The sequence below is a fragment of the Onychostoma macrolepis genome, chromosome 01, assembly GCF_012432095.1.
Source record: "Onychostoma macrolepis isolate SWU-2019 chromosome 01, ASM1243209v1, whole genome shotgun sequence".
NCBI lineage: Eukaryota > Metazoa > Chordata > Actinopteri > Cypriniformes > Cyprinidae > Onychostoma > Onychostoma macrolepis.
This window is the reverse complement of record NC_081155.1, coordinates 40,070,723-40,097,858: the sequence shown is the minus strand read 5'-3', so window position 1 is coordinate 40,097,858 and position 27,136 is coordinate 40,070,723. Positions and strand designations below refer to the sequence as shown.

General features: G+C 36.0%; 2 protein-coding genes across 2 annotated transcripts; both read right to left on the bottom strand.

Annotated features, from left to right (window-relative positions):
• Window positions 1-1,611: 1,611 nt before the first annotated feature.
• Window positions 1,612-13,613, bottom strand: efnb2b (ephrin-B2b). Its single transcript, XM_058792298.1, has 5 exons — window positions 12,968-13,613; window positions 9,623-9,912; window positions 5,568-5,660; window positions 5,082-5,195; window positions 1,612-4,047 (listed from the first exon to the last, which is right to left on the bottom strand). Exons 1-5 carry the CDS (start codon window positions 13,078-13,080, stop codon window positions 3,650-3,652), a joined length of 1,008 nt encoding a protein of 335 aa, XP_058648281.1. The 5' UTR covers window positions 13,081-13,613; the 3' UTR covers window positions 1,612-3,649.
• A 1,562-nt stretch (window positions 13,614-15,175) lies between these two features.
• On the bottom strand, window positions 15,176-22,360 carry arglu1b (arginine and glutamate rich 1b). Its single transcript, XM_058786933.1, has 4 exons — window positions 21,749-22,360; window positions 20,061-20,286; window positions 19,045-19,128; window positions 15,176-16,120 (listed from the first exon to the last, which is right to left on the bottom strand). The coding sequence occupies exons 1-4, from the start codon at window positions 22,081-22,083 to the stop codon at window positions 15,956-15,958; spliced, it is 810 nt and encodes a 269-aa protein (XP_058642916.1). The 5' UTR covers window positions 22,084-22,360; the 3' UTR covers window positions 15,176-15,955.
• Window positions 22,361-27,136: the final 4,776 nt, after the last annotated feature.

Sequence of the window (27,136 nt, the reverse complement as noted above, 5' to 3'; positions counted from 1 at the left end):
AAGTTTTGGGAATTCATTTATAATTTTATTATTTCCTCCCACCATATTATTTATTTATTTATTTTCCAAATTGGCCCAGGAAAATGGTTAGCTTGAGCACTTTGAGCAGCAATATTTGAACTCAAGTTCACGAAAACAAAATTTTATTCTGTCATCATTTCCTAACATTAAAAAGTGAAAGTTGGTTTAACCAAATTTATAATAAACTGGACGTGCAATTGTGGGAAAATTGTGGAAGCAAATGTGGTAATATGATGTAACATCTCGTGTAAAAATATTTTGAAAGTGTGTATCTCCTGTACTCATGTTTTTACAAACCTGTATGACATTTTTCAAAATGTCAGTCTTCGTTTGTGTCCCACAGAAGAAAGAAAGTCATACAGGTTTGGAACTTTCAAGAGAGTAATGATACATTTATAGATTAGCGATATCGTCTTATAATGAAAATGTTTTCGTAGCCCATTGTTAGGTCAGGTCTACCAGACATCTTGTGGAGCACCTCGATTTAGTCTAATGCAGGTCAAGCGGCCTCATGTCGTTTAAGGAATTCAAACTTGTGTACAGTGGTGTATTCAAACAGAGCTTTTGCTTTTTGTCCAAAATGATCTATGGCTCTCCTTTGGAGTAAAAACATACTTGAGGCCTTTTCCTCCCTTTTCTTTTCTCACCCTGCATGACAGATGTGTCTCCCTTCCCCCACTACCTCCCCTCCAGCACCCCTATTTTCCTCACTGGCCCTTTATTTCATCCTACACGCACTGGTGGGGAGGAAATGTGCCTGCCACATGATGATATCTTGATTTTTCCCAAAAAGTTTCCCATTTCCTGTGAGTTCTGACTCACAGACATTAACAAAAAGGCGCACAATCAACCACGTCTCCAAAAGTTATTCAATATGGCATAAGGCATTGTGGTCTCTGAGTAATTGTTCCTGATTTTGAACCAGCTGTAAATGTTTGGGGCAACTAGAAAAGGTCTTTTGTCATTTCTAGTCCAGATGTGTGCTTTCTTCCGGATATACGAGTTCAGCTGTGCTCTCTTTGATTTAATGATGCATTGTGTGTTGCGGAAGATGTATTTCACTCATTGTAAGTTTTTAGGTAAAGAGTGTGGAAAAAAAACTCTCAAGTTGTCCATACTTGGGTGCGGAAGCAGATGGCAGAATATTGGGCTGCTAGTTTTAATTTCCTCACAGGTTCTTCAGAATAAAGTCAAGAAACGTTGCAACAAATTTTAGCTTGATTGATATGGGTTATTAAAGGCACCCAAAAATGAAAATTCACTCTCATGTTGTCTTTTATTCATCTTCTAAACGCATATTTGATTTGTGCATTATTTATGTGCGTTGATCAGTGTTTAATATGTGAATAAAATCTGTTCATCGTTTAAAGCGATCTTCAGTGCCTCTTCAGAAGACTTGACCACTTGATTCATATTTTTTCTTTTACATGCTCTTTGAAGCACCAACGTTTTGGATGAGGGTCCGAAATCTGTCCGGTTTTGTTAAAAACCTTGAAAATGAATGAAACTCTTACAGGTTTTGAATGACATGAAGGTGAGTAACTGATGACTGAATTTTTATTTTTTGGTGAACTTACCCTTTAAATGCCAAATAAAACTATTCAGAGAGATTTAAAATCAGAAAACATCTCAAATAACGCAAAGAAGAACCTAACACACCAAGCTTAATCAGCGGTTTCTGTCAAATTGGACTAATATGAGCTGCTTAATCGTCTTGGTTGACATTTTGGCTGGTCGGTAATAGAAATCAGACAAACAAACTAAGTTCTGACCAACTTCAAGACATTGTTAGCATATTCATAATTCTGAGTGCAAGAAACCGCCGTTCATGTTTCAATGATTGAGAAGATGAGAAAAATACATTATGCATTTGCAAAAATCATCAAAATCGAGTACATTCCAGGATGCGGGATTTTGTAAAATGACAGAAGTGTTTCTTTTGGCCGAATGTGACAGGTAGCTGGCATGACTTGTAGATTTACCACCCCATTGTTCTGTCCCTCCAAAACAAAACACACTGTTTCCTGTTCTGCTCTATCCATGCTTAGTATTCAGGGTGGAATATTGTTTGTAGCGTTAGAGGGGAGAGGAAGGGCCACATATAATGTGCTGTGGAAGGTTAGAGGTCCTTATCTGAGTCTGTAAGAAAAAGCGCAAACACGGTGTGAGAACATGTGTGTGTAGCCGGGATTGTGTGAGACGGTTAAGTGTGTCTGAGGTCATGAGGTGCGAGTGCTTCTTTTGAAATGCATCACACTACACCGTGGGAGAGGGATGAGTGTCCTGTGACCCAATGCGTCATTTGGAAATTAAACCAAATGTATGTGCTTCCTATGTAGTCGCCAGGGACATGAAGAACCTAACGAGTGGACAGTCTTGTTTCTGATTTGTTTTTGATTATTGGTCCAAAGCTAGTTGAAAGTTGCTATAGGTATTGATGTGTATGAAGCTATCTATCTATCTATCTTCCTCTGATTTTTTAACAGTAGTGCTTTTAGATATTGAGTCAAGATTTGTGTTTTGACTTTGAGGCCACTTATTTTATTTGAACAATAGAAAACAATTTTGTGAACTTTTCATTCATTCATTCATTCAAACAAAACAAAAAAAAAGAATTAAAAAAAAAAATAAGAGAGCAGCACAAGCGACTATGGTGAATCATTTCATTCAACCTTGTCAGCCATCTGGAATGTGAAATTCCCTCAACACACTATCGGCTAGAATCAACAAACAAGTTTAACAAATGCAAGATTTCAAAAAAAATGTCCATTATATCCAACAAGTCGCTTCACGTCTGCTGAAGTAAACTCCTGAAGTATCTGAACAAAATCAACCGAACATTCAATGATGAAACGTAATGCATGAGCAATGTCCAGATTCACACAAAAAGCATAATTTAAATGCTTGGCTATTGTATTTACATTACCAAGTCAACAAAGGATCTTTCTGTATGTTGATCTTTAGTTTTGTTTGTTTGCTGTTTGAATAAATGTTTGAAAAGTTATAAGCAAATGGGGATAAAAGAACCACATGCGTTTTGGACCACACCGGCTTGCACGTCAACAGCATAAGGGCTACAAATGTCTGAACTGACATGTAATATGCATCCATCAGGCCAGCTTTGGGATGCAAACAGTTAATATCAGCTTAAATTGCATCGGATGGACTCAAACACATTGACGAATTGCAAAGTACAGGAATAAAGGCCTCTTCTCGTGCACAAATTAAGATCTGGGATTTTAGAAACATCAAAATAAGCAAAAAACAATAAATTAAAAAAAGTATTTTTGTAACAAAATCAGTTCTCATGTTTATTCAGCATGACGTTGCAGCATTCACTGCATGTTCATCTGTAAGATGAGGCTTTGAAAGTCATCCAGTTTTCCATGTTAAGGTATAAACAGAAGAGCAAATTCCCATGTGCACCCACATCTAATCCAGAATCAAGTCTCAAAACCAAGTTCTTCTGAATTAAACAAGACTTCTGCCCTTCTGGCATCCAGCTAATAGAGCTAAACCATCTGCAACAAACATCTGAGCGCCAGAGAGGCATCAAAACGCTGATGTCCAACATCTGAAACAGAGCCGGTCGGCTTTTCCGTGTCCGTGGCTTGTTGTCCATTCTCTGTCAAACTTTGTAGTAAATGTTAGCAGGATTTTGCGGTGGCATTTCTTGGACGATATAGACAGGGTGGCCGTAGTCACCGCTGACCTTCTCGTAGTGCGGGCAGTACATGCTTCCTGAGGTCCGCAGCGGGAAGATGATGTCACTCGGCTCAGAGCCGTTATTGTTGCTGCCGCCACTGGCAGCACTTCCGCGTTTGGGCAGCGTGTTTAATGGCAGCTGGGCGGAGCACTGGGCGGAGTGTTTCTGATGACGCCGATGCAGCAGTGCTACCAGAGCGATGATGATGATGATGAAGATGACGGCACCAGATGCAATGCCAGCAAACAGGGCTACTTCAGATCCAGCGGATCCTACGGACTCTCCGCTCTTGCCTCCAGACTCACCATTCTGCATGGGGTCTGGGGAACGAGAAAGAATGGGGAGTTTATGATCAGATTTAGTTTATTATTTGTTGGATTAAAACACAATGTAAATCATTTAATATCATGATATGCATGCCCATGTTAAACTGACAACATTTAATAGTTTTTGTTTATGTATTTATTTAGTACATAAATCTGCACCTGTGATACATAACCAAAAAAATGTCTAATTATTTTACAATTATTTTAAATTATTTTATTCTTTACACACACACACACACACACACACACACACACACACACTTAAAAAAAAACACAAAAAGGTTTCCAAGGTTTTCAAACCATATTTAACAAAACTACAGTTGTCAACATTTGAAGTGGATCAAAAACATTGTCCTAAGACAAGAACACATTTTGATTTTAGGTTTTAGGACTTTGATAAAAGCTTTTGATCCACTTCAAATGTTGACTAGTATATAATAAATTCACATCCGTGGTGAAAAAATTAGTAAAATTTTGACATCTGAGATATATCAAGCATACACTGTAAAAAGTGATAAGTTGATTTAACTTAAAAAAATTGAGGAAACCCGTTGCCTTAAAATTTTTAAGTAAATGATAATTAAAAAAATAAGTTAATTGAATTGTCAAGTTCACTTAACTTTTTTTTTTTTTTTTTATTATTATTATGTACTTAATAATTTTAAGGCAACGGGTTTCCTTAATTTTTATGTCAACTTATCACTTTTACAGTGTATTTAATTGAATAATTAATTATTATACTATTTAATATTATAATCTAACATATAATATATTGTATTTTATATCGTATTTAACTTTTTATTATTCCTTTCTTTTATTTATTTAGATTTTAGTTTTGGTGTGAAATCGGATATTTATGATGCATGACTTTATTCATATTTTATTAATTATTATTGCATTTTATGCTCTACTATATTGTATATTATAATCTAAAATATATTGTTTACTATATTAAATATGTTTAATAATAATTATTTTATAATTTATGACATTTAGTGAGATTTACCCTTGTATACATCAATACTTACCAACTCTGTTGACAGCATCGTTTTCTTTGCTGAAGGTGTTCTGGTCCTTACTGTCGGGGTATTTTGGAGGATATCTAGTTGGATAGTTTTTTGCTGAGAATGAATCTGTAGGACCTATAAAAAATAGAGAATTAAATATTAACAGGCAGCAACGAAAATTATTAGTGGAGCAAAGCAGTACAACATGTTCAGCGAACTGAAAAACTGATCATAATATCGGACCACCCTTACATCTTTTTGGCTTCTAGGCATTATGCCCCAGGTTTTGAGAGAGAATTTAATGAATTGGCGTAAAGCTGCAAGTATCTCCCCACAAGCCCAAAGAAGGGACAGCTGGCATCGCCACAGGAAACAAGCTCACATGACATTTCAATTACACGCTGAGGCACACTAGCATGGACACCCACTACAAGACCACTGATATGAAAGACTGTTATGGAAGCAGTGATCTTCATCGATGCAGGTGTAGGTATGGGTGGTACTCACTCTGTCCAACTCGCAGGACCAGCTTCATAGATTTGGTCTTACAAACACCGCCATCGTGGTTGTCCAAACCTTCATAAGTGCTGTTTGATGTGGCTGAAAGAGGGAAGAAAAAATGTATTAACCGTTTTCATAATTGTGTTAAACAAAAAAAAGAATACAATAACATCACACAAAACGTGTAAAGAACATATCTGGATCACATTTTTCCTAATGAAAGCAATGTGACATTATTATGTATGGAAGCCCATTTCTGCCACTGAATAAAAAATAAAAAAAGGTAATTGCGAGTTCTAATCTCAGAATTGAACTTTTTTTCTCAGAATTGCATGATATAAACTCACAATTATTAAATATAATTCCGAGTTATAAAGTCATAGTTGGATATAAACTCGCAATTGCAAGAAATAAAGTCAGAATTGCGAGATAAAAACTCTGAATTCTGACATTTTTCTCACAAATGCGAGTTTGTATCTCACAATTTGGACTTTTTTATGCAGTTCTGACTTTTTTTCTCAGAATTGGTTAGATAAAAAGTCCCAATTTACTTTTTTCATTTTTTTTATTCAGTGGTGGAAAGGGGCTTCAATACGTTATTTATATGATAATTAAGCAAAACAATTCTATCTATCAATTCAATCCATTTTCTATCAATTCTCACTATAATAATCATGCAAAATTTCATTTTCATTTCTAGAATGCAACAAAAAGTATATTCAGTATTTAACTGTAGTAATTACATATTATAAATCATTCAAATTTGGTAATTATAAAGGTCTTAACACATCATTTGCTGCATTGCTGTTGTTATACAGTAAACATTGCAGTAATAAAATGTTTTTAATCATTTTTATTTTGCATCAGCATTAGGCTGATTATTATAAAATATGTGAATCTAATAAGAATCAACTTTGAGAATAATGAGAACTACATCTTAATAGTGAAACATCCACAAAGCAATTTCAAAGCAATATTAAAAAAATAATAATCTAAAAAAAAAAGAGTAAAATGTGAACATTTCAGTTCAGTTTTCTAAAGCAATATAAGATTTTTTTTTTTTTTTTTTTTGTGAGATTCATCCATCCAACATTTAGTACTCCACATTTCTGATGTTGAATATTTAAATCCCATCATCCATCTTAAAAACTTCAACATGCCACTGACTTATTCTTTCCTCTCGAGGCCCATTTCTCTTCCAGTCCTGTGTATGTATTTGGCCATATAAGGTTTAGCAGCACTAAGTGAGCTAGTTTATGACCGGGTCAGCTTTCCGCATGCTTCCTCACAGGTGCTTTAAAACCTTTCAAGTGGTCCTTGCGGACATTTGAGTCATGTGTTCATCAATCACTATGCATGCGTACGCAGTAGGCGAAGGTTGAGCTTGCTCGTACAAAGAGAAAATCTTAGTTTCGCCAAAGCTTCTTAAAAGCTTCTGTTTGTTTGCCAGTAAATCCTTTACGAGGGGCGCAAACGCACTCACGTGCACGCTAATTTAGAAACCCCTCATACTGTGAGTAATAACCGCAGCGTAATCACACGGGTTTGAACTTTACAGAAACTAAGCATATTACCAAAGCCTTTTCACATCATTATCACAGAATATCAAGGATTTGCTTTGGCCGTCAATCCACGGCTAGTGGAGTGGCTTGGTCGAACGATTTAAATGCCATTGTGCCTGCGCACCCATGCTGTGTCCTCTGATAGCAGAGCTAAAGAATTCCATTGGGCCGTAATCTCTCTTTCACTGCGAGGATTAAGACCAATCCCACATGAACAAATGGACTTCCCCTTCAAACTGCTTAGGGCACAGAAAGAACCGAGTGACCAGAGAGTGAAAGGGCAAGAGAATGGGGGGTGGGCAGAGAAAGCCAACCAAAGAGCTAAGGAGAGAAAAACAGAGGGGGAGAAGAGAGCACTTTTACCCAACATGTCCCAGTTCCCTACAACCGTTCCCACATTCATCTTCAGCGGCCGCTCTAGATGTGACCCGACTCTTCGGCTTGAATGAAGCCCGCTCATTTCCTAACCACAACAAGCACATTCAGCGCCTCGGGCCAGCGCAGCTCAGCCAGTCACGAAGCCAGCGACCGAGCAACAAAGTGGAGGTGGAAAATTGAAGTTGCGCGCATACAATAAAGCAAGTGTGTCCAAGCAGATGGCATGGTTTCTGCAGATTATTTTTAGATTTTTGCAGACATTAAGAGATGTAACTATCCTAGCGATCATATTTTAACCACATAGAAATATATCCTGTCTGTGTGTCTAGAAGAAATGCTAATTATTTGTTGGAAGTTGCAGCTGCAGCAGGACATGATGATGTCTTGTACTGATTGCGTAGGTATTTAATGGTTACTCCTAATTTTGTAATTTTTATTGGCTGATATACACAAACACTCAATGTGTTTATCTGCCACACACACACGGAGAGAGACCACACACACTCACCGTGTTTATCTGACACAAAAATATAAATACTATTAAACCTCCTATTTTTATATATACTTGCACTTTCTCTTTCTACTTTTCTCTAGTTAAACCTATATAGTAAAATATGTTAGAAATAAACATTATTACTTTTAATTATTAGAACTTTTGTTACTAGTTTTCTTAACTTACTGTATCAAAAATCAATTAATTAAAAGAAATATTCATTGATATAAAACCTCAATGTCTCTATATAAACTGAAAATATAGTACCTTAAAAAAAAACATACCATTCGAAAGTTTAGGGTTGGCATGATTTTTAAAAGACGTCTTTTATGCAAAAATACAGTAATAACAGTAATATTTTAATACAATTGTTACAATTAAAAATACATTTTTATTTTAGTACATTTTAAAATGTACTTTATTCCTGTGATGCAAATCTGAATTTTTAGCATTATTATTCTAGTCGTCAGTGTCACGTGATCCTTCAGAAATCATTCTAATATGCTGATTTGTTGCTCAAGACACATTTATTATTATTATCAGTGTTGAAAACTGCTTAAAGCTGTATAAACCGTGATACTTTCTTTTAGGATTCTAAAAAAACAGAAGTTAGAATAGAATAAAAAGTTCATAGGAACAGCATTTATTTTAAATAGAAATATTGTGTATCATTATAAATGTCTTCTAATGAACATCTAATGTCTTCAATCAGTTAAATGCACCCTTGCTGAATAAAAGTTTTTTTTTTTTTTTAATTCATACTTAACCCAAACTTTTGAACGGTATTGAACATCAAGTCTTTCTAACATGCCGAAAAAAAATTATCTTCCTCTTATTTTGTCAACTCTCGCACACATCACAGTTACATGCACACGTTCTGACATTTGCATGCACACAAGCCACACACACACACACAGACACAGAGGTAAGTCTTTTTAGAATCATTTAGGTCAGATATCCATGTCCCTCGGGCTACAGGCCAAGCTGCCTTGAAAAATCACATCAAACCGATCCGTCTCATACTGGCAAAGGATTGAGGGATTTGGAGCGTGTAAATCTTAAAATCACATAAACGGCCATTAAGGAATGTGCCAACTGAATAGGGGCTGAGATCAACACACGCTAAACTGAACGATAACCCCTTTTTCAAAGTAGTTGAATGATACTAATGACATCCATGTAAAGGGCCATCAACAAGTCTTCCTTCCCAGAGAACACTGAACACTTGTGACATTTCCCGGAGGGGAAGAGGACAAAAATAGGCTTGGGAAAAACTACATTTTTGAAAACATAAAAAAATGATGCAAGCTAAACAATATAATGATTAATGATATCTTTATGTCTATAATGAAGACATCATGTGTGGTAATGGATTTAACACATTTCCATTAACTTTAAACTTGACTCATTCACTATTTTTGGAGGGCTACACTAGTCAGTTGCCTTCCCAGACGAAAACACGGAAAAGATATCTTGGGAGACAATGCCGGAGGCTGAGATTCCCACGGGTGGGATCAGTTCTGAATTTGGCTCGTTCTACACAGTGTTACAGCTGCCAACGGAGGTGAAAAACTATCATGAATCAGCACCTGAGGTAAATTCATGAATAAGCATGGCAGTAAACTTACAGATGATGTGATAGTCCTTTCCTTTGTAGAACTCCAGGCCCCACAGGTTGGGGCTGAACTCCTGAAACTTGAAGGTGAACTTCACGTCCTGGTCCGGCTTGTCACAGTTGAGCAGTAACATGTCGCCCTTAGTGACTCGACAGGTCTCAAGTTGTTCTTTGGGAACAAGATAGACCCGGAAGTATTCAATGTTCGTGTGCTCAGTGGAGCCTGGCTTGATTCTTGGACACACAATGTCCATTTTGTCTCCGATCTGAGGGTATAGTACTACACCCCTTCCTGGGACAAACCTGTAGGGAACACGGTGATGTTAAAGATCTTATAGAGTTACAGAAATGGGAACAACATACTGATTAGCATGCATAATAATGAATCAATTTTCTATCGTTTAATATTTATTAGGCGTGAGAACCTTAAAAGTTGATGTAAAATGTATTATGTTTGTATATCTAGTAAATATATCTTCACAGCAAAACCATTAAATATTTGAAGCTCGTAATTGAATTAAGCAACTGTTCATTGGCTTCATTAATGTCTTTTAAGAGTCAATTCTAGATCCAATCCTGTATCCTGAGTAAAACAAAAGATGACATTTTGAATGTTGAAACAGTTTTTGGACTCCCATTGACTTTCATTATTTAAAAAAAATAAATAAAATTAGACATTTTTTCAAAATACATCTGACCCATGGTTGCCACCCTCCATTTATTCTAAAACAAGCAACTCAATGCAATGGATTGAGACAAGCAATTTCCTTTGGCTAATTTTCAGAGTTCTGTCTTGAAGCAGAATGCAAATGCATCTAAAGCATTTGGGACCTTGGCTTACTTACACATTTTTTGACTAATGTATGCAACTTTGCAGTCTTATGTTTTTCCCCATTACATACTTCTCTACTCTGTAATGCATTTGCACAATTAACAATCGCTCACTCATGACCGCTTGCTGGCAGTCCTTTCCTGCCCTTTATTATTACAACCTCACTATATCACCTATTACAATGTTCACTTGTTGTAAAAGCGTTCTGATATTGACCTTCCAATTATTTGTAGATTCTCAGATTAATCTGATTTCTCATTAAACACACAAATTCCATTGTAAACAGGCCACTGTGTGCACTGGATTTGTCCTTTCTTTTCTAAATCTGCCATGACAAAGTTAGACATGGTCTTATTCTCTCCCATGCTTCCCTAAACACCATAAGGCAGAATAAAAGAGTCACTTTCTAAGACTAGCTTCCATCCTCATAAAGTCATTAAGAGCTGGAAAGAAAGGGACCCTCGAGCTTCTGCTGGGGGTCCTGAGAAGACAGGAAGCTTTAGTGCCCCTCCTCCGCCCCCTGCAGTACCGACTTCTGTGTGGCTCAAACCGGGATGGGGGTTGAACTGTGCCTTCATCCCAGCGCACCTTTTGTCTCCAAAGCTCTGGGACAAAGATGACCCACTGAGCTACTGGAACTCATGAAAACCGATTACAACCTGCGGCAAAGCTCCGCTGCACTACAGCTTAGCATCTTAAAGGAACGTTATCCTGCATCTAAACAAAACTGATCTATTTGAATACAGGTTCACCGCTGTGAAGAAACAGCCACCAAATCGACCGCTTTCACTTGAGTGGCCAGATTGTGGAATAAATAAAACTAAATGGGAAATTTAAGTGCATTTTTGGTGAAATTGCGCCATCAATATTAATGTTAATAACATTTGTCAGGTGCGTTGACCAAATAGCAAGACCACACTATGGCAGGAAGTGAGTGTGTACTACTTTGGCAGCTGAGAAAACACTAGGCTGGGTGTTTTGATCTCGAAAAGTAGCACTTACCCTAGTTTAGCAACTATTTGTCCCGACGCAGAAAGGTGTGGTTAGGAACAGATGTATAGACCTCGTAGACACACTTCACAGTGGAAAAAAGGAGCTCAGGCAACAGATCTCTCTATGGCAATCAGCGAGAGGCTGTAATCCACTCTTCAATTGAACATTTCTCAGCTTATAATCAGTCCTAAATTTAGGCTGTGGCTCAGCACTCTTACACGATATTAACCATGATGTAAGATCTCCACAAGTTTGATTTCTCTAAGTGCAGATTCATTCTGCAGCTTTTCCTCAGCAAATACCAGGGTACATGGATTTTGCAAGACATGTCAGCCTCACCATATAATTTCTACAAAACATTGCATTTACCTGCAATTTTTGACAGGGCACACACAGGGTAATTGCTTAAATTATGTAAATTAACATTTACAAATAGTGGAAATGGCTATGAGGTGGAAGTTCTTTTCGGAAAAAGTTTATACAGTGGTCGCCGTCCAGCTTCAATCTGCAAATGAAAGTACTTGCATCTCAATGTTGCTGCCAATAAAGCATCATTGTAACTAATACCCTGCAGTCTGGAAAGGTGGGTGGTCCTCCAACAAAGTGCCATGGATTACGAATATGTTTAGTGAGCAGTCTTGTGTTTAAATGACTATGACAGGCTAATAAAATCAATAGAGAAATCAGAAAATTAAAACTGTAAAAAAAAGTGAAATTACAGATACACTTCAAAAATGAATGGTTCTTCGGTGGCTGTTTGCTACACCTTCAGATCACTCAAGTGCCATTTTTGGTTCTTGAGGTGTCTGTGTAGTAGCCTACTTTGAAGATTAGAAAAATCATGTTACATTGTAGAGTCATTCCTACCAATCAGCATAACGGTTTCCTTAAAGTCTTAGTACATATTTTTTGCCTTTGAATTATATTTGGATCTGTGGTTCAGATATCAACTTATGACTGGTAACTACATGTTAAGTACAATAACTTATTTCTCAACTGTATTACAGTTATACTAACACTTGTTTATTAAACAATAGTGAGTAGGCTATTCCAACTTGTACAAGTAACATTTTAATTTTACTAGTATAAACGGTAATTAAGCCATTTCAACTAGTCATTACATATGGCAAGAAAAAACACTACTGGAAACTAGTGGACTAACTGGAATAGACACTAGTGTCAGAAAAGGGTATTAGTAAAGTACAACTGGTACAATAACTAATACAGTTACACTGAACCACAGATCCGTGAAATTCAATGGCAAAACATTTGCAATTTGTTACCAGTTACAATGGGGACAGTAATGGCTATTAATGCACGCTATTGAATGAAGAATTACAAGTGACTGATTTATATATCAGCCACTTTTGGAATAAATATTCACTGTATAGAGATAGAAACTAGTCACAGTTAGGCTACTTACTAGTAATTACAAATAACCACTACTAAAAAAAAATAGATAGAATAATTAAATGTTAAAGCTGCTTGCCATACAACGCTTTTTGGTTAAGGCTTAATTTTAAGTGTACTTACTTGGTGTTCGAAGTATTCCAATATATTGATTCTAAAACTGTTGATCGAGCCAGTTTTACTCGACAAGCAACCATGAAAAGACCTAATATATAACTCCACATAGTTGTATCCATTGCGATGCAAAACAATTCACCAGTCCAAATTTGATTATAACAGTGAGATCCACAGGCACTAATACGAGAAGAATCCGATATTGCCGGTTGTTGTCATCTGCTGAAAACGCGTTTGATTTCGAAACGAAAAAAAAAAAAACAGCTCAATCGCAAATGGCACTCTAAAGGACAAATTTAACAAAACGATGTGTGATAATCCATCAGGCTCTTTAGACATTAAAATGTTTTAACATGCATCCTTTGGGAAACAGTGCCTATGAACATTCTTACAAACGCAGAGAAAACAGTTAAATGGTGCAGGTTCCGTGGAATGGCAGAATAGCTGTGAAATTCGGATGTTGCCGAGGTCTAATCTAAAGGCAGTATCAGTGCTTCTCCTGTTCTTCGTCTTTGCATTCAACTCTGCCAGTCTTGGAGTGCCCTCAAGACGTGCTCAGAGACTTCTTAGGACAACCCAGTGTTGCCGTTAGACCCCGCCCACATTACTCTCGATTGGATGACGCTGAATGAGTGACACCTAGACGAACTGAAGGAGACTAAACAGGAGTCTGGAAACGGTACTGCTTTATTAAACATTAGGCAACCACCCGAGTTTACCTGAGGCGCAAAGCGGCGCCTAAATCATTTCAATACAGTGGTTTTAAACCGGGAGGCCGCAACCCAATATAGGGGCCTCAGCGAACTCCATTTAAAACTAGTTATATTAAAATAAATGAGCAATTCGCCCCGTCAACAGATATAAAAGGTTAGTATGAGTAAATGAAGACTTATAATCAATCCTTAGATATATATATATATATATATATATATATATATGACTCTGCCTGGACCACAAAACCAGTCTTAAGTCGCTGGGGTATATTTGTAGCAAATAGCCAAAAATGCATTGTATGGGTCAAAATTATCCATTTTTCTTTTATGCCAAAAATCATTAGGATATTAAGTAAAGATCATGTTCCATGAAGATATTTTGTAAATTTCTTACCGTAAATATATCAAAACTTAATTTTTGATTAGTAATATGCATTGCTAAGAACTTCATTTGGACAACTTTAAAGGCGATTTTCTCAATATTTCGATTTTTTTGCACCCTCAGATTCCAGATTTACAAATAGTTGTAGGCCTATCTCGGCCAAATATTGTCCGATTCTAACAAACCATACATCAATAGAAAGCTTATTTATTCAGCTTTCAGATGATGTATAAATCTCAATTTTGAAAAATTGACACTTAAGACTGGTTTTGTGGTCCAGGGTCAAAAGTAAATTTAGCGGAGTTTTAAGTTTAAAAAAAGATTGACACAAAGACTGAAAATTACTGGTATAGCCTACTTACGATATTTTTTTATTTCTGGATACATTTTGTACTTAAATATATGTATGCATATATAGGCTAAACATGGCGTCGTGTTTGAAATCAAATAACTATTAATCTTTTATTTTAATATAAACCCGTATGGATGCTTGTGAAGGCATTTCCCACGATTTTAATCCGCTTAGTCAAGTAAAGCTCAAAAAGTCTTAAAAATATGTATTACTCACATGGGTGTGGGTTATTTCAACACCCATTTCATGTTTAGAAAAAAAAAAAAAATCTCAAAATTATAGCTTTCGTTACATAATAGGCCTATAAATAAATAACTGAAACATTTGTTCGATGGACAGGGCAACATTTGTTTATTATCCTTCGCGTGTTTGGACAATAATCAAAAGAAAAATAACATGTAAGAGATAATTGAATGTCGATCGGTGTTAAGGTGTGATGTGTTTGCACTTCCATCGTCTGGTCTGCCTTTGGTCGTGAATCATTTGTGTATTTGCAGTTTGGGTTTGTGCCGACCTTACAGAGGTGTCAAACAAACTATTAATTAAACTGCGGATTTAAAGCATTAGCTGATGACACCCTGACCTCAAAACTTAACCCACTTTGTATTGTTTGTCCCATGCTTTCCAGATTCTTAAACCTAGCTTTTGTGACAGACAAAACATCTCGAATGCATATTACTCCCATTTGATTTTAAATACTTGATTTTTTATGCATAATTGTGCTTAATCTAATCCTAAAAGTTAACACAAATATGCAAGCAAACGTCAGAAACAAGACACATTCATGGATTTATTGGAGATTCTTGACATGTTCTTGATAGGTGGGTCAAATATTAAACCACAAACACAAATTCTGGCCAATCAGCAACCTTTCACTCGATCACCTCTAAAAGTATCTCATCACTAACATATACGCAGCTCACTGACATGCAACGACCAGGTATCCTTTATTACAGCATCACTTTACCTCTCGGATATTCAATTGTTAACGTGTAAGTAAAAATGATAAAAGGAGGTTATTATCATTTTATGATGCTTCTTGGTTGGACTGGTTACCATTTAACCCATAATGGTCTGTGCTATTCAAAATAGAGGGATGGAATTCCAGTTCAAGCAATTTCCCTGTCAATCTTTCCTTCTAATTATTTTACACTATGAATAAACTATTAAAAAAATAAAAATAATTCAATCAAATCCGCCAGGAAAATCTGTTGAGGCCTTGAATTAGTGAAACCGGAAACCGTTTGGATGAACGAGCAGGTCAGGCCAGTCCTTTTTTACCCTGCTCGTACAATGCACCAAATGCGTTTGCAGAGATTACATGGAGGACAAGTGGAGGTGATCTATACAAGAGTCAGTAATACAAAACAGACAGGTAAAACAGGAAAAAACTGAAGGGTTTCTGACAAATCTGATTGTTCCCGTTGTTCTGAGAATTTGAAACACACCACATGAGACCTATGAAGAAGACCTTTTGCTGCAGCACAAACGTCTCACACGGAGAGGTGGTCTGGAGAAAGTCTGAACAAATCCTGGCTACATTGTTTTCATCACTCAGAAGCCTTTAAAGAGAAAGAAAGTTTAGGCCTCGACTTCCCTTTCCCCAAAATGATCTTCTGTTCTTCTTTCTGCTGTTTCTGTCGCTCTTGCTCCAACTTCATACGCTCCTCATGAATTTTCCTCTGCTCTTCAACTATTCGTAGTTGTTCCTCTGCCTGTAGGACAGAAAAAGTGGAGTTAATTAGGAGCTAGATATTAACATGTGAACAGAACTTTGGCTGATCCCTATACGTCAACAGCATCGTCATCTTTTGGGTTACGATACATGCAATAAATTGTTTGCAGTCAAACAAATAAAGTACAATTTATGATTACTCATTAGTAGTCGACTGATATATTTGGGATTTTTTTTATTTTATTTAATTAATTAATTAATTATCGACATTGGCTAATAGGTTTTTCTGTTTGGCTGATGTTTCACTTTTATTTTGACAGCATGTGAGACTTTTATTTTGACAACATTTAGAATGCCAGTTCCTGAGCGCAAGATTACAGAGTATACTGTTGTTTACAGTGTTTACTTTTTTATTTATATATATTTTTTAACAATTTCTTTGTGAAAAATAATAAAATAGGATTAGAGAACCAAGTTACCATCTAAATAAAACAAGTTTATTTTACAGATGTATTTTTTTACATATAAATAAATGGAAAGCATTCCACTGGGCCAAATTCAAAGACTCACACTTTAATAACCTTGCTAGGGATATGACAGATGATTTTAAACCAAGGGAATATCAAAAAAAGAGTGGTTGATCAGGCTTTGAATAAAATTACAATTACAACAGGATGACCTACTCCAAAAAGAAGAACAGCTCAGCATGACCATATTTTGTGATGGACAATAGTACTGTGTCAGATGAAATTCAACGTATAATCAATAGGAACTGGGGGATTATTCAAAGTGATCCGAGTTTACGTGAGATTTTTCAAGAACCATCAATTGTGAGCTACTGAAAGGCTCCCACGATCAAGGATAAAGCTGTGAGAAGTTATTTGCCTGACAATATGGTTGGACAGAGGAATGCAAGGGATGTTCAAATGTGGACACTGCAATCATTGTGACAAAGAATTTCAAACTAAATCATTTGTAGATAAAATATATTCAATTTGATCCTTTATGAACTGTAAAAGCACATATATAATCTATAAGCTTCAATGTCCTTGAAATTGTTTCTGTGGGGTTGAAACTATGCGTAGACTGCAAGATTGATTATGGGATCATAAAAATGCAATTCATACAAAAAACACATATTACCATATGGCAGTGCACTATGCGTTGGTTCATGACTCTAATCCATCAACTTTAAAAAAATCATTGGTTTGGAAACAGTAACTGGATCTAGAAAGCATGATAGACTACAAAGACTTTTACAAAGGGAAGCTTTTTGGACATTTCAGTTAAAAGCTATCATTTTTCCTGGGTCGAATAAAGAATTAAACTTACTTCATTTTTGTAAAACCATTACTAGTACGATTGTTTTTGTTTTGTTTACTATTTTACTATTATTATTATTATTTTTTTTAATGTTATCATACTTTGTAATGGATAACAAGATTAGAGATCCCTCCCTGTAATGTTTTTTTTGATTTCTCCCAATGTCACAGATTTTTAGTAAATTTCAATGTTTCTTTTGTGATGGCCATAATGTGAATAAAGGCTTTTAAAACTTTTTTGGACTAGAAGAATTGCCTTGGATTCCTTTCTTATAATAGTTGCTTTAAACACAACCATAGAGCACCTTCTGGGATTACCATACTTCATGAGATCATCCCAGCAAGTAGCGCATTAAGATTGTCTTCTACAATCTTATTTTTTTCCATAATTATTCATTTTCTAATTATTATATGGATATATACTAGGGCTGCACGATATATTGTCTAGTCAGTAAAGCCGGTTCCGTGATTAGCTCTAAATCTCCATCACCTGTTTTCAAATGGAGTGGCATTTAATACACAGAGCCGTAGTTCACTGACAAACTATGCAATTCGCGCTCAGAATCGCAGATGAATCGCCTGCGATATTGAACGTGATATTGCGTAGCTTGTCAATGAACTACGGCTCTGTGTATTAAATGCTGCTCCATTTGAAAACAGGTGATGGAGATTTAGAGCTAATCACGGAACCGGCTTTACTGACTAGTTGCGCATGACAATCGCATGCAATATATCGTGCAGCCCTAATATATACACATGGAAAACAAACAGACATTTCAGCACTCATTATGCATATGCTTTTACTATCTTTATGTTAAATAGTGTGATATTGTATAAGCAAATACATACTATTTATGCATGAATTGCCACAGGATAGTCACAGTTTATTGAGAAATGTGTTTATAATCATTAGTCCCACACTTTAATCACAGCCTTCAAGCCATCGGCCTGTGCTCTGATGACATTGCACAAGAGTATTTTACCAACAGTCGGTTTAATTTCGAATCTTATAGCATCTGCAACATGTGGGACAGTCTGATGTTTATGACAAACCGAATTTAGTGAAAAATGTTTGGAAGGGACAGACTTGCATCTGTCAGATCACTTTCATGTGCTGACAGATGAATCTTGAGAGGATCCCTTATATAAGCGGTTTTGTAACGGGATTCATCCGGACCAGAACTAAACTGCAGTCTCTTTTTCTTCTAAAAGACTGCTCTATTGAGAAAGAAAACTCCATAATACAAAACATTTCAAGTAGTGCTTATGCAACATTAATGTTCCACATGGCTACAGACAGTGCAAGGGGACATTCATTCTATACGAGAAGACAGCAAGGCCAATCGAGTGCTTGTTAGAAGGGCAAAACATAAATGTTTGTTTTTAAGTGATTTTAATGGCTCCTCTGCCCATAATTTCAATCACATACACTACTGTTCAAAAGTTTTAATCTGAAGGATGTTTGAATGTTTTTGAAAGAAGTCTCATGTTCACCAATGGGAATGAAATTCAAAAATCAGCTAGCTTTTTCTCAATTATAAAGTACTACCACACTTAATTAACAACATTATCATATATATATATATATATATATATATATATAAAAAATGAAAAATAAAATCCCTCTTTAAGCGACACATACCAGTTTAGCTTGAGCGTCGGCTATCTTGCGATTGTTCTCCACCAGAATCTTCTCCAGTTCTTCCCGCTTTGATTTCTCCTCCTCCTGCAAAGGCAAAGTGCTTCAGTGGAATTGTAGTGACAAAAATCATAATTATTCCCAAAAATAAGTGGCACAACTTGAACAAACAACACGCATGAGTAGATAATGAAGATCCATTCAGCTCACCAGACATGGATAAACCTACAGTAAACTTGTCCTTCACTCACAAATAAACAGATCCTAAAGGAGTCAGGGTCAAATTGGGAATATGTTCTTTTTTTTTTTTTTTTTAATTGTACAATGTACCACCAACCAGCAAGGGAGGTTCTTTCAAACCACTGACCTGTGTTCTCGGTACTTCTCTACTTACATCTCACTCTCAGAAAAAAGCCACACAGTGAAGTGCCGTCTGAAGAGCAGTCAGCTCAAATGGTGTATAGGAGGAACAGAAGCGTGAACAACTTTCATCACTTCTAATCGTAAGCAACTGAGAGATAGTGAAGTTCAGGCGAATCGCAACAAAGGCTCATGGAACTCATGGCATGAGCTGTTTTGTTAAGAAAACTGTCAAGGGTGAAATATGAAATTTAAAGATAACAGAACGGTAGCACTATGTCATACACAAAGATACTATGATGAGAGAACAACTAGAGTTAAAATTTTGAAAAAGAAAGTCCATTTCACTTTTAATTTTGAGAGGAAATAGGCTAAAGCCTGTTTAACATCACATACGTCTTCTAAGTCTTGCGTCATGCTTTCACATCGGTAACCTTCCAGCACATAAGCAGCAGCTCCACACTGAGAATTATTTCATTTCTGGGTTACTATATTGAATATTATATATTTGCTTCTATTATACTGGTAATATGGACTGCAAAATGTGTGTATGTGGTGTGAAACAGGCCCACTTCCAACAAAACTAGAGGAAATCCTACCCACTGAATCAGCATTAAGAAGAGCTTAAATTTAATTTTGCCTGTTCACATGCAAGTTACCTCCCGAGCTTTCTGAGCGGCCAGCTCCGCTTGTCTCTGTTTTTCCAGCTCTTCTAGCAACTGCTTCTCCATAATGCGTTTGGCCTCCTCCACCCGCCGCAACACTTCTCTTTCAATCTCATCCTTTCGTTTTTCCAGTTCCTCCTCCACACGTTTGGCAACAAGTTCTTCTACGCGCCGTGCAGTCTCCTCCTCAATCAGACGCTCCTCTATCTCCTGCTGTCGACTAAAGAAGACAAGTTTAAAGTCAGCGGTTTCATTCATTACGATAAAATTAAAACGTACTAAATGCCAATTATGACACAATTGAGCAACTTTAAATACAATGCACATGCTATCTGTCATTGTGCACAGAAGATCAAGTGACTACAAAGTCAGTAGTGGTTCACTTGTATAGGTTTTTTAAAGGCCAGCATTGATACTGACATCAATGTTGAATATTAATTGAAAATCACTTTCTTTCTTTCTTTTTTTTACTATAGACATTATAATTTTCTCTTTTAGTTCTCTCTTATTTACTGTAGCAAGTGTTTACTGTTTTTATGATGGTGATAATTAAAAGTTATTATATGTTATTGCTTACTTCATTTCATAATGTTCATCAAACAGTCGTACTGTTTTTAGAAACTTTTAACCTTAATATTTGGTATGTCCAACTTTTGCAGCAATTACAGCAGCACATCTCTTTGGCATAGTGTCAATATATTTCCTGAGAACTTCAACACTAATGTTATCCTATGCCTTCTGCAACTCAAGCCAAAGGCTTTCCTTTGAATGTACAATAGATCTGTCCAGTTTATTTTCCAACTTGCCCCAAATTTGGTTGATGGGGTTGAGGTCCGGACTTTGAGGAGGCCAGTCCATCATTTTCAATGTTCCAGCAGATTCCTTCCGACGCAGGTAGTTCCAGCAATAGTTCGTTTTATGGGCATTGTAATGGCCAATTCAACAAAAACAACTGAAACCTCTTAAATATGCCAAGTGTTCAAGCAAGTTTGGCCACCACTGTATTATAATATATTATCATGATATTTCAGATATGGTGCAATGGTAATATAATTTTCCTTGACTGGAGTACAATGTCAATGATATTTGTACTAAAAAAGCACCATATGTGATCCTGGACCACAAAAAAGTCAGGTGTATTTGTAGCAAAAGTCAAAGTAATTGATTTTTCTTTTAAGCCAAAAATCATTAGGATATCAAGTAAAGATTGTGTTCCATGAAGACTTTTTGTAAATTTCCTACCGTAAATATATCAAACCTTGAATTTTGATCAGTAATATGCATTGCCAAGCACTTAATTTGGACAACTTTAAAGGCGATTTTCTCAATATAGAGATTTTTTCTGCAACCTCAGATTCCAGATTTTCAAACAGTTGTCTCTCGCCCCAAATATTGTCCTATCCTAGCTTATTTATTCAGCTTTCAGATGATGCATAAATCTCAATTTCAAAACATTCACCCTTATGACTGGTTTTGTGGTGCAGGGTCACACATATAAATAAGTACTATTGCATTGAAATGCATGCATTTACATGGCATTTCGACATACTTCCCAGAATACGATGGTAGTATCTTGGTACTCCCACAGTAACTTTTGTAAGGGTCCTCAAGTGGCTCACACTGTTCTGGAGATGTTTACATCTGTGACACGTTTGGTTGTGGAAAGTGCAGCAGGTACTCACATTCTCCTCTGTCTTTCCATTTCGACTTTCTTCTCTTCTTCCTCCTTCTTCTGCTTTTCATCTACAGCACTCCTCTTACTTAACGCCCTGCCGAAAATATCGATTCTCTCTGGGGGAGAGACGGCTCTTTCCCGTTCCCGGCGAGACGTGGCCGTGTTAGATCTGGACCGAGAGCGAGAACCTCTCTTCCGATTCCGTTTGGACTCTCGGGACTTCGAGCGCTTCTTCCTCTCTTTGTCCCGGGACCGTGACCGAGAGCGGCTTCGCTTTTTACTGTGCTTGCTGCTTTTGGTGTGTTTGGAGCGGGAAGAGCTGCGGCTCCGCGAACGACCCATTTCAAACGCCGGTGGAGTTCAGTAGCAATAACCAGGAGACTGAACACCTCTAAAGCATCGGATAGACGAGTGCAAGCACCTGAACGTCTTTAAAACAAGCTCCAAAACGCACACTTAAGGAATCAACCCAGACTGCATGACAATAGGGTGAAGGCGAAACTCTTGCTTCCAAATAAATTGTTTAATAACAACGTGATCATTTAACTGCACGGTGCCACTTATCTTGTATGGCTAAAAAAGCAAGATGGAGGATGGCTGTTCTCAGATCCCAGAATGCAATTTCTTTCTTTTTTTTCTTATGTTGTGACGATAGTTACTTGGTTACAGTGATTACTGCCATCAACTGGCGTGGAGCAGAAACGAGACGCCCTTTCATTTCGGTGAATCGTTTGGACAGTTCGTTCACTGAACCGATTCACAACCGAGTCATCACTCATTTTTGTAATAAAGTTGTTGCTCTTCATTGTGTTTTAACTCTTATGTTAAACAGCTAGATTTGGTATATATATATAATAAACAAACAAATAATTATACACAACATGATTATTGTACTACACCATGTTAAAAAAACACATACCTAAAAAAAGTAATATTAATATTTGTTTTATTATTATTAAAAATAGATATTTATTATAGCAACCTAGACATAAAGCAACCATTTAAAAATATGGTCAATAAGATGATGCTAAATTATACTTTTATTGATACTTTATGATACAAAAATGACAGTAAAGATATTTATAATGTCACAACTGTTTTCAACGTTGATAATGATAAGACGAAATGTGTCTTGAGCCCTAAATCAACATGTTAGAATGATTTCTGAAGGATCATGTGGCACTGAAGACAGGCTATAATGATGCTGTGACATAACATTTTAAAATGGATTAAGATAGAACACACTTACTTGTTACTGTATTTACAAACAAACAAACAAACAAAACATTCTATTTCAATATTCTTTGAATCTTCTTTTAAAATGTTAAAAATCTGACCCCAGAATTTTGAACAGTTTGCAGCATTACAGTAATAGCTAAACAGCATGGATTATTTTCCTATACTTACTGTTCTTAGGTGCAGTAAATGTGGATAATAGGTTTAGTGATGCTATCAACCTCTTTAGGCCTATCTTATTATATTACGTGTTCTAAACAAACTTCACAAAATACACCCACTGTAATAACATTATGATAAGAACTGAAATATGCTTTGTTCTTAATGATAAGGAGCCTAGCTGACTGATGGAAGTGCACTGAAGATTTTGATGTAATCTGATACAAGCCTTGTCTGCATTAGACATGTCCATCAATTATGAATGAAAACAGCAGAATATTTAATGAATCTACTCAAGTGCCAAAATAAAAAGCCTGAAGCAACATCTTGCAGGAGAAAGGTGGAATATTCTTCATTAATACACTTTAAGAAAAATAATATTATAAATATTATTTTTATATTATTCATATTATTTTATCGTTATTTTTTATTAATTAGTAATACTATTAGGACGTATTATGATTATTATTTATTATGATTATTATTGTTGTTGTTATTATTATTATTATTATAGGTTTAGTTATGTTCACTTGAGTGTTTTGCTTGCTTTCCAACACAGCTACAACATTTTTAGTAATTAGTGTAAAAACTGAAGGCTGTGACAATAATGACAAATATGACAATCAAGAAATTATGTTCCCTGTTCATGAGTAGTTGATATTAGGCTAATTGCTTTTGGAAGGTTAGGTGCTAAAACTCTTGTCAAAAATGTAAAAAATGCATTTTTTAAAGCTCAAGTTAATAATTTAATAATAATAATAATAACAATAATAATTGTTGCCATTTCAAAAAATAAGGTAAATGTGTTAAAACTAAACTTTGGGGTGATTGTATGGGTTTGGTCCCCCTCGGCTAGGGGTGGCAAAAATATCATAATTTTTTTTTTTTTTTTTTGAAATATCACGATTCACGATTTTATCACGATTCTTTGTCATGTTGGTTTTTCTATTTTGCAAGTTGTTTGAGCATTACAGCCAAACTAATTTCCCTATTATAAAGACAAAGCCTTTCAAGATAACAAAATATAAAAAAGTATGGCTGATATTTAGGCCAAAGCGGTGGTGAAGATAAAAATCATTGTCATTATTTTATGTTTGTTATTAAAAAATGAGAGCAAAGATACACATTACAAATACACATAATATACAAATAAAATAAACAGTGTTTTATTTTCAGGTAGTCTAGGTGTATTTAGCAGGAGCATTCAATAAACTGAATGAACAAATATAAAAATAAAACACTATATAGATTGATTCCTATTAAAGCAACTGTATTAAAGTTTTTCAGTCAAGAGTAGTCAGTGATTTTTCTCTTTGTGTTTGGTGTTTTATTAACATTAAAGGAATAATTCACCCAAAAATGAGTTTCCTTCTTCTGCTAAACATAAACCCTATATTGAAGGTGGAAAACCAAACTGTTGCTGGTCCACAGTGAGTTCCATAGTTTTTTTAATTTATTTATTTTTTCCCCCCCTACTATTAAAAAGTCAATGTGGACCAGCAACTGTTTGGTTACCTAGATTCTTTAAAATATCTTCTTTTGTGTTCAGCACAAGAAAGAAATTAATACAGGTTTGGGACAACATGTGAGTGAATAAATAATGACAGAAATAAAATTTTAGGGTGAACTATCCCTTTAAGTACTGTCGGCAACATGTTTAGTACTGTCCCTTTAAGACCTGCACGCATCTAATATACAGGCATGCGTCCTTTTCTCTCAGCTGTTTACTTTCATTTTAGACATAACCAACTAAGTCTATACATAAATCTTGTATGTTTTCACAGTATTAGCACAAAACATAACTTAGCTCAGTAATCAGGCACTGTTTGATGGGCTTTTTAGTACGCGCGCTTTGGGTGTAAATTTGCTCAGATAAAAGCGCTTGTCAGAACAGCACACAAATGAAACGCTTAACCAGTAACATAAGGCTTTAAAGCAGATGCAGATAATGTACTTTTGTGATTGTGAATAAGTGCAGTGTCCCGTGAGAGTAACTCTATGCTGAGTTAACACTTATCTGAATGTATGTTGCGTTGTACAGTGTATTGATACGGCGACGCCAGAACTGTAGCTGATAGAATGTGCGCTGTTGCACAATACCATACTGCTTTTGAAGAAACGATATTTCTTCAAAAGCAGACCGTCCACGATCAAAAATCTTCATATCGCACACCTCTACTCTCGGCAGAAATCGCAGACCGGGGGCACCGGACCGCAAGGGCACTCTAGCGTCTGACCTCAAAGGGGCCGTGGCTGGAGTGACTCGTTCAGTCGCGCATGCGCAACATCCTGTTCTGTACTGGAATTAGTGAAGTAGTTCACCTGTTTCCAGTCTTTGGGTTTTTCCGAGTCGTTCGTTCATCACGTGACAGCCCCATAAGCTTTAACCGATGCAGTCTGAGCCGGAAAGAGAATTGATTAGTTCATCTTTCAAGCAGTGTTGCCAACTAATTTTCAGAGAAAGTTGCTAAAGGAAGGTCAATGTGTTGCTAAAAGTTGCTAAATTAAGTTGTTATGATGTCATTGCGCAATCACGACGCAAAATTGTGTCACAACATCAAATCTCAGCCAAATTTTTTTTTATATATGTTAATTTAGATTTGTTTGTAAAATAATATGCATAATATAATATTAAAATATAAAGAACTATTTTTAAATACATTGAATTATTGAACACTTACACATTTTTAAATGATTACAATTTAAGTGTTTTTTGTTTTTGTTTTTGTTTTTTAAATAGCTAGTAAACTAGTAACACTACACATTCTCAACAATTATGCTTTAAGCAGTGTATTAGTATTAGTAGTTAGTTAGTATGCTACACTCTAAGACAAGTCTTTAAAAATAGGGCACAATCTGTTATGTTAATATGAAAGAATTTTCCATATTGTTTTTTTACCATTTTAAATTACGCATTGTATTTACATGTGTGTTACAGGGCTACAATGGATAATGGATAATGTCCTGGAAAATTACTAGTCTCTTTTTAATTTTTCTTACATTTTTCTAACTTATTAACAATCACAGGTAAAAGCTACTAAATGAATGAATGAATGAATGAATGAGGCATTTATATAGTGCTTTATTGTGTATTGCTGTACACCCAAAGCGCTTTACAATCATGTGGGGGGTCTCTCCTCAACCACCACCAGTGTGCAGCATCCACCTGGAAGATGCGACGGCAGCCACAGGACAACGGGGCCAGTGCGCTCCCCACACACACCAGCTACAGGTGGAGAGGAGAGAGAGATAGAGCCAATCAAGTGGATGGGGATTATTAGGAGGCCATGATTGACAAGGGCCAGTGGCGGCAATTTGACCAGGACACCAGGGTTACACCCATAATATTTACGATAATTTCCATGGGATGACAATTATTCAATTGTTATTATTATTACTATTATTGAATTTAACAGTTGCAAACAGCAACTAACTTAATTCAGGTGATGTGTGTACTGCTAGGCATCTTTGGTTTACTTATCAAAAGTTGCCAAATAAATTTTTAAAATTGCTAAATTTGTTGCTAGGTGCTCTTGGAAGAAAAAGTTGCTAGGGTAGTCTGAAAAGTTGCTAAATTTGGCAACAAAATTGCTAAGTTGGCAACACTGCTCTCGAGTCTTCGGGTTTGAGTTGTTCGTTCATCACGTGACAGCCCAATAAACTTATCCTATGCAGTCTGAGCCGGAAAGAGACTTAACAACAATAATAACCAACTCTTTATTACATTTGTTACCACAGTCAGTGTTATGGGAAAGAACCATCACGACAGAAATTCACACATTTATACAAACCCGATTCCAAAAAAGTTGGGACACTGTACAAATTGTGAATAAAAACAGAATGCAATGATGTGGAAGTTTCAAATTTCAATATTTTATTCAGAATACAACATAGATGACATATCAAATGTTTAAACTGAGAAAATGTATCATTTTAAGGGAAAAATAAGTTGATTTTAAATTTCATGGCATCAACACATCTCAAAAAAGTTGGGACAAGG

Excerpts from the sequence above, each read along its gene's own strand:
- arglu1b (XM_058786933.1), bottom strand. The coding sequence starts at position 22,083 with ATGGGTCGTTCGCGGAGCCGCAGCTCTTCCCGCTCCAAACACACCAAA. Across the intron at positions 20,287-21,748 it reads ATGGAAAGACAGAGGAGAAT|TCGACAGCAGGAGATAGAGG; the intron begins GTGAGTACCTGC and ends TGTCTTCTTTAG. Across the intron at positions 16,121-19,044 it reads CCGACGCTCAAGCTAAACTG|GCAGAGGAACAACTACGAAT; the intron begins GTATGTGTCGCT and ends TCTGTCCTACAG.
- efnb2b (XM_058792298.1), bottom strand. The coding sequence starts at position 13,080 with ATGGATACAACTATGTGGAGTTATATATTAGGTCTTTTCATGGTTGCT. Across the intron at positions 9,913-12,967 it reads TGGAATACTTCGAACACCAA|GTTTGTCCCAGGAAGGGGTG; the intron begins GTAAGTACACTT and ends TGTTCCCTACAG. Across the intron at positions 5,196-5,567 it reads GGTCCTGCGAGTTGGACAGA|GTCCTACAGATTCATTCTCA; the intron begins GTGAGTACCACC and ends TATTTTTTATAG.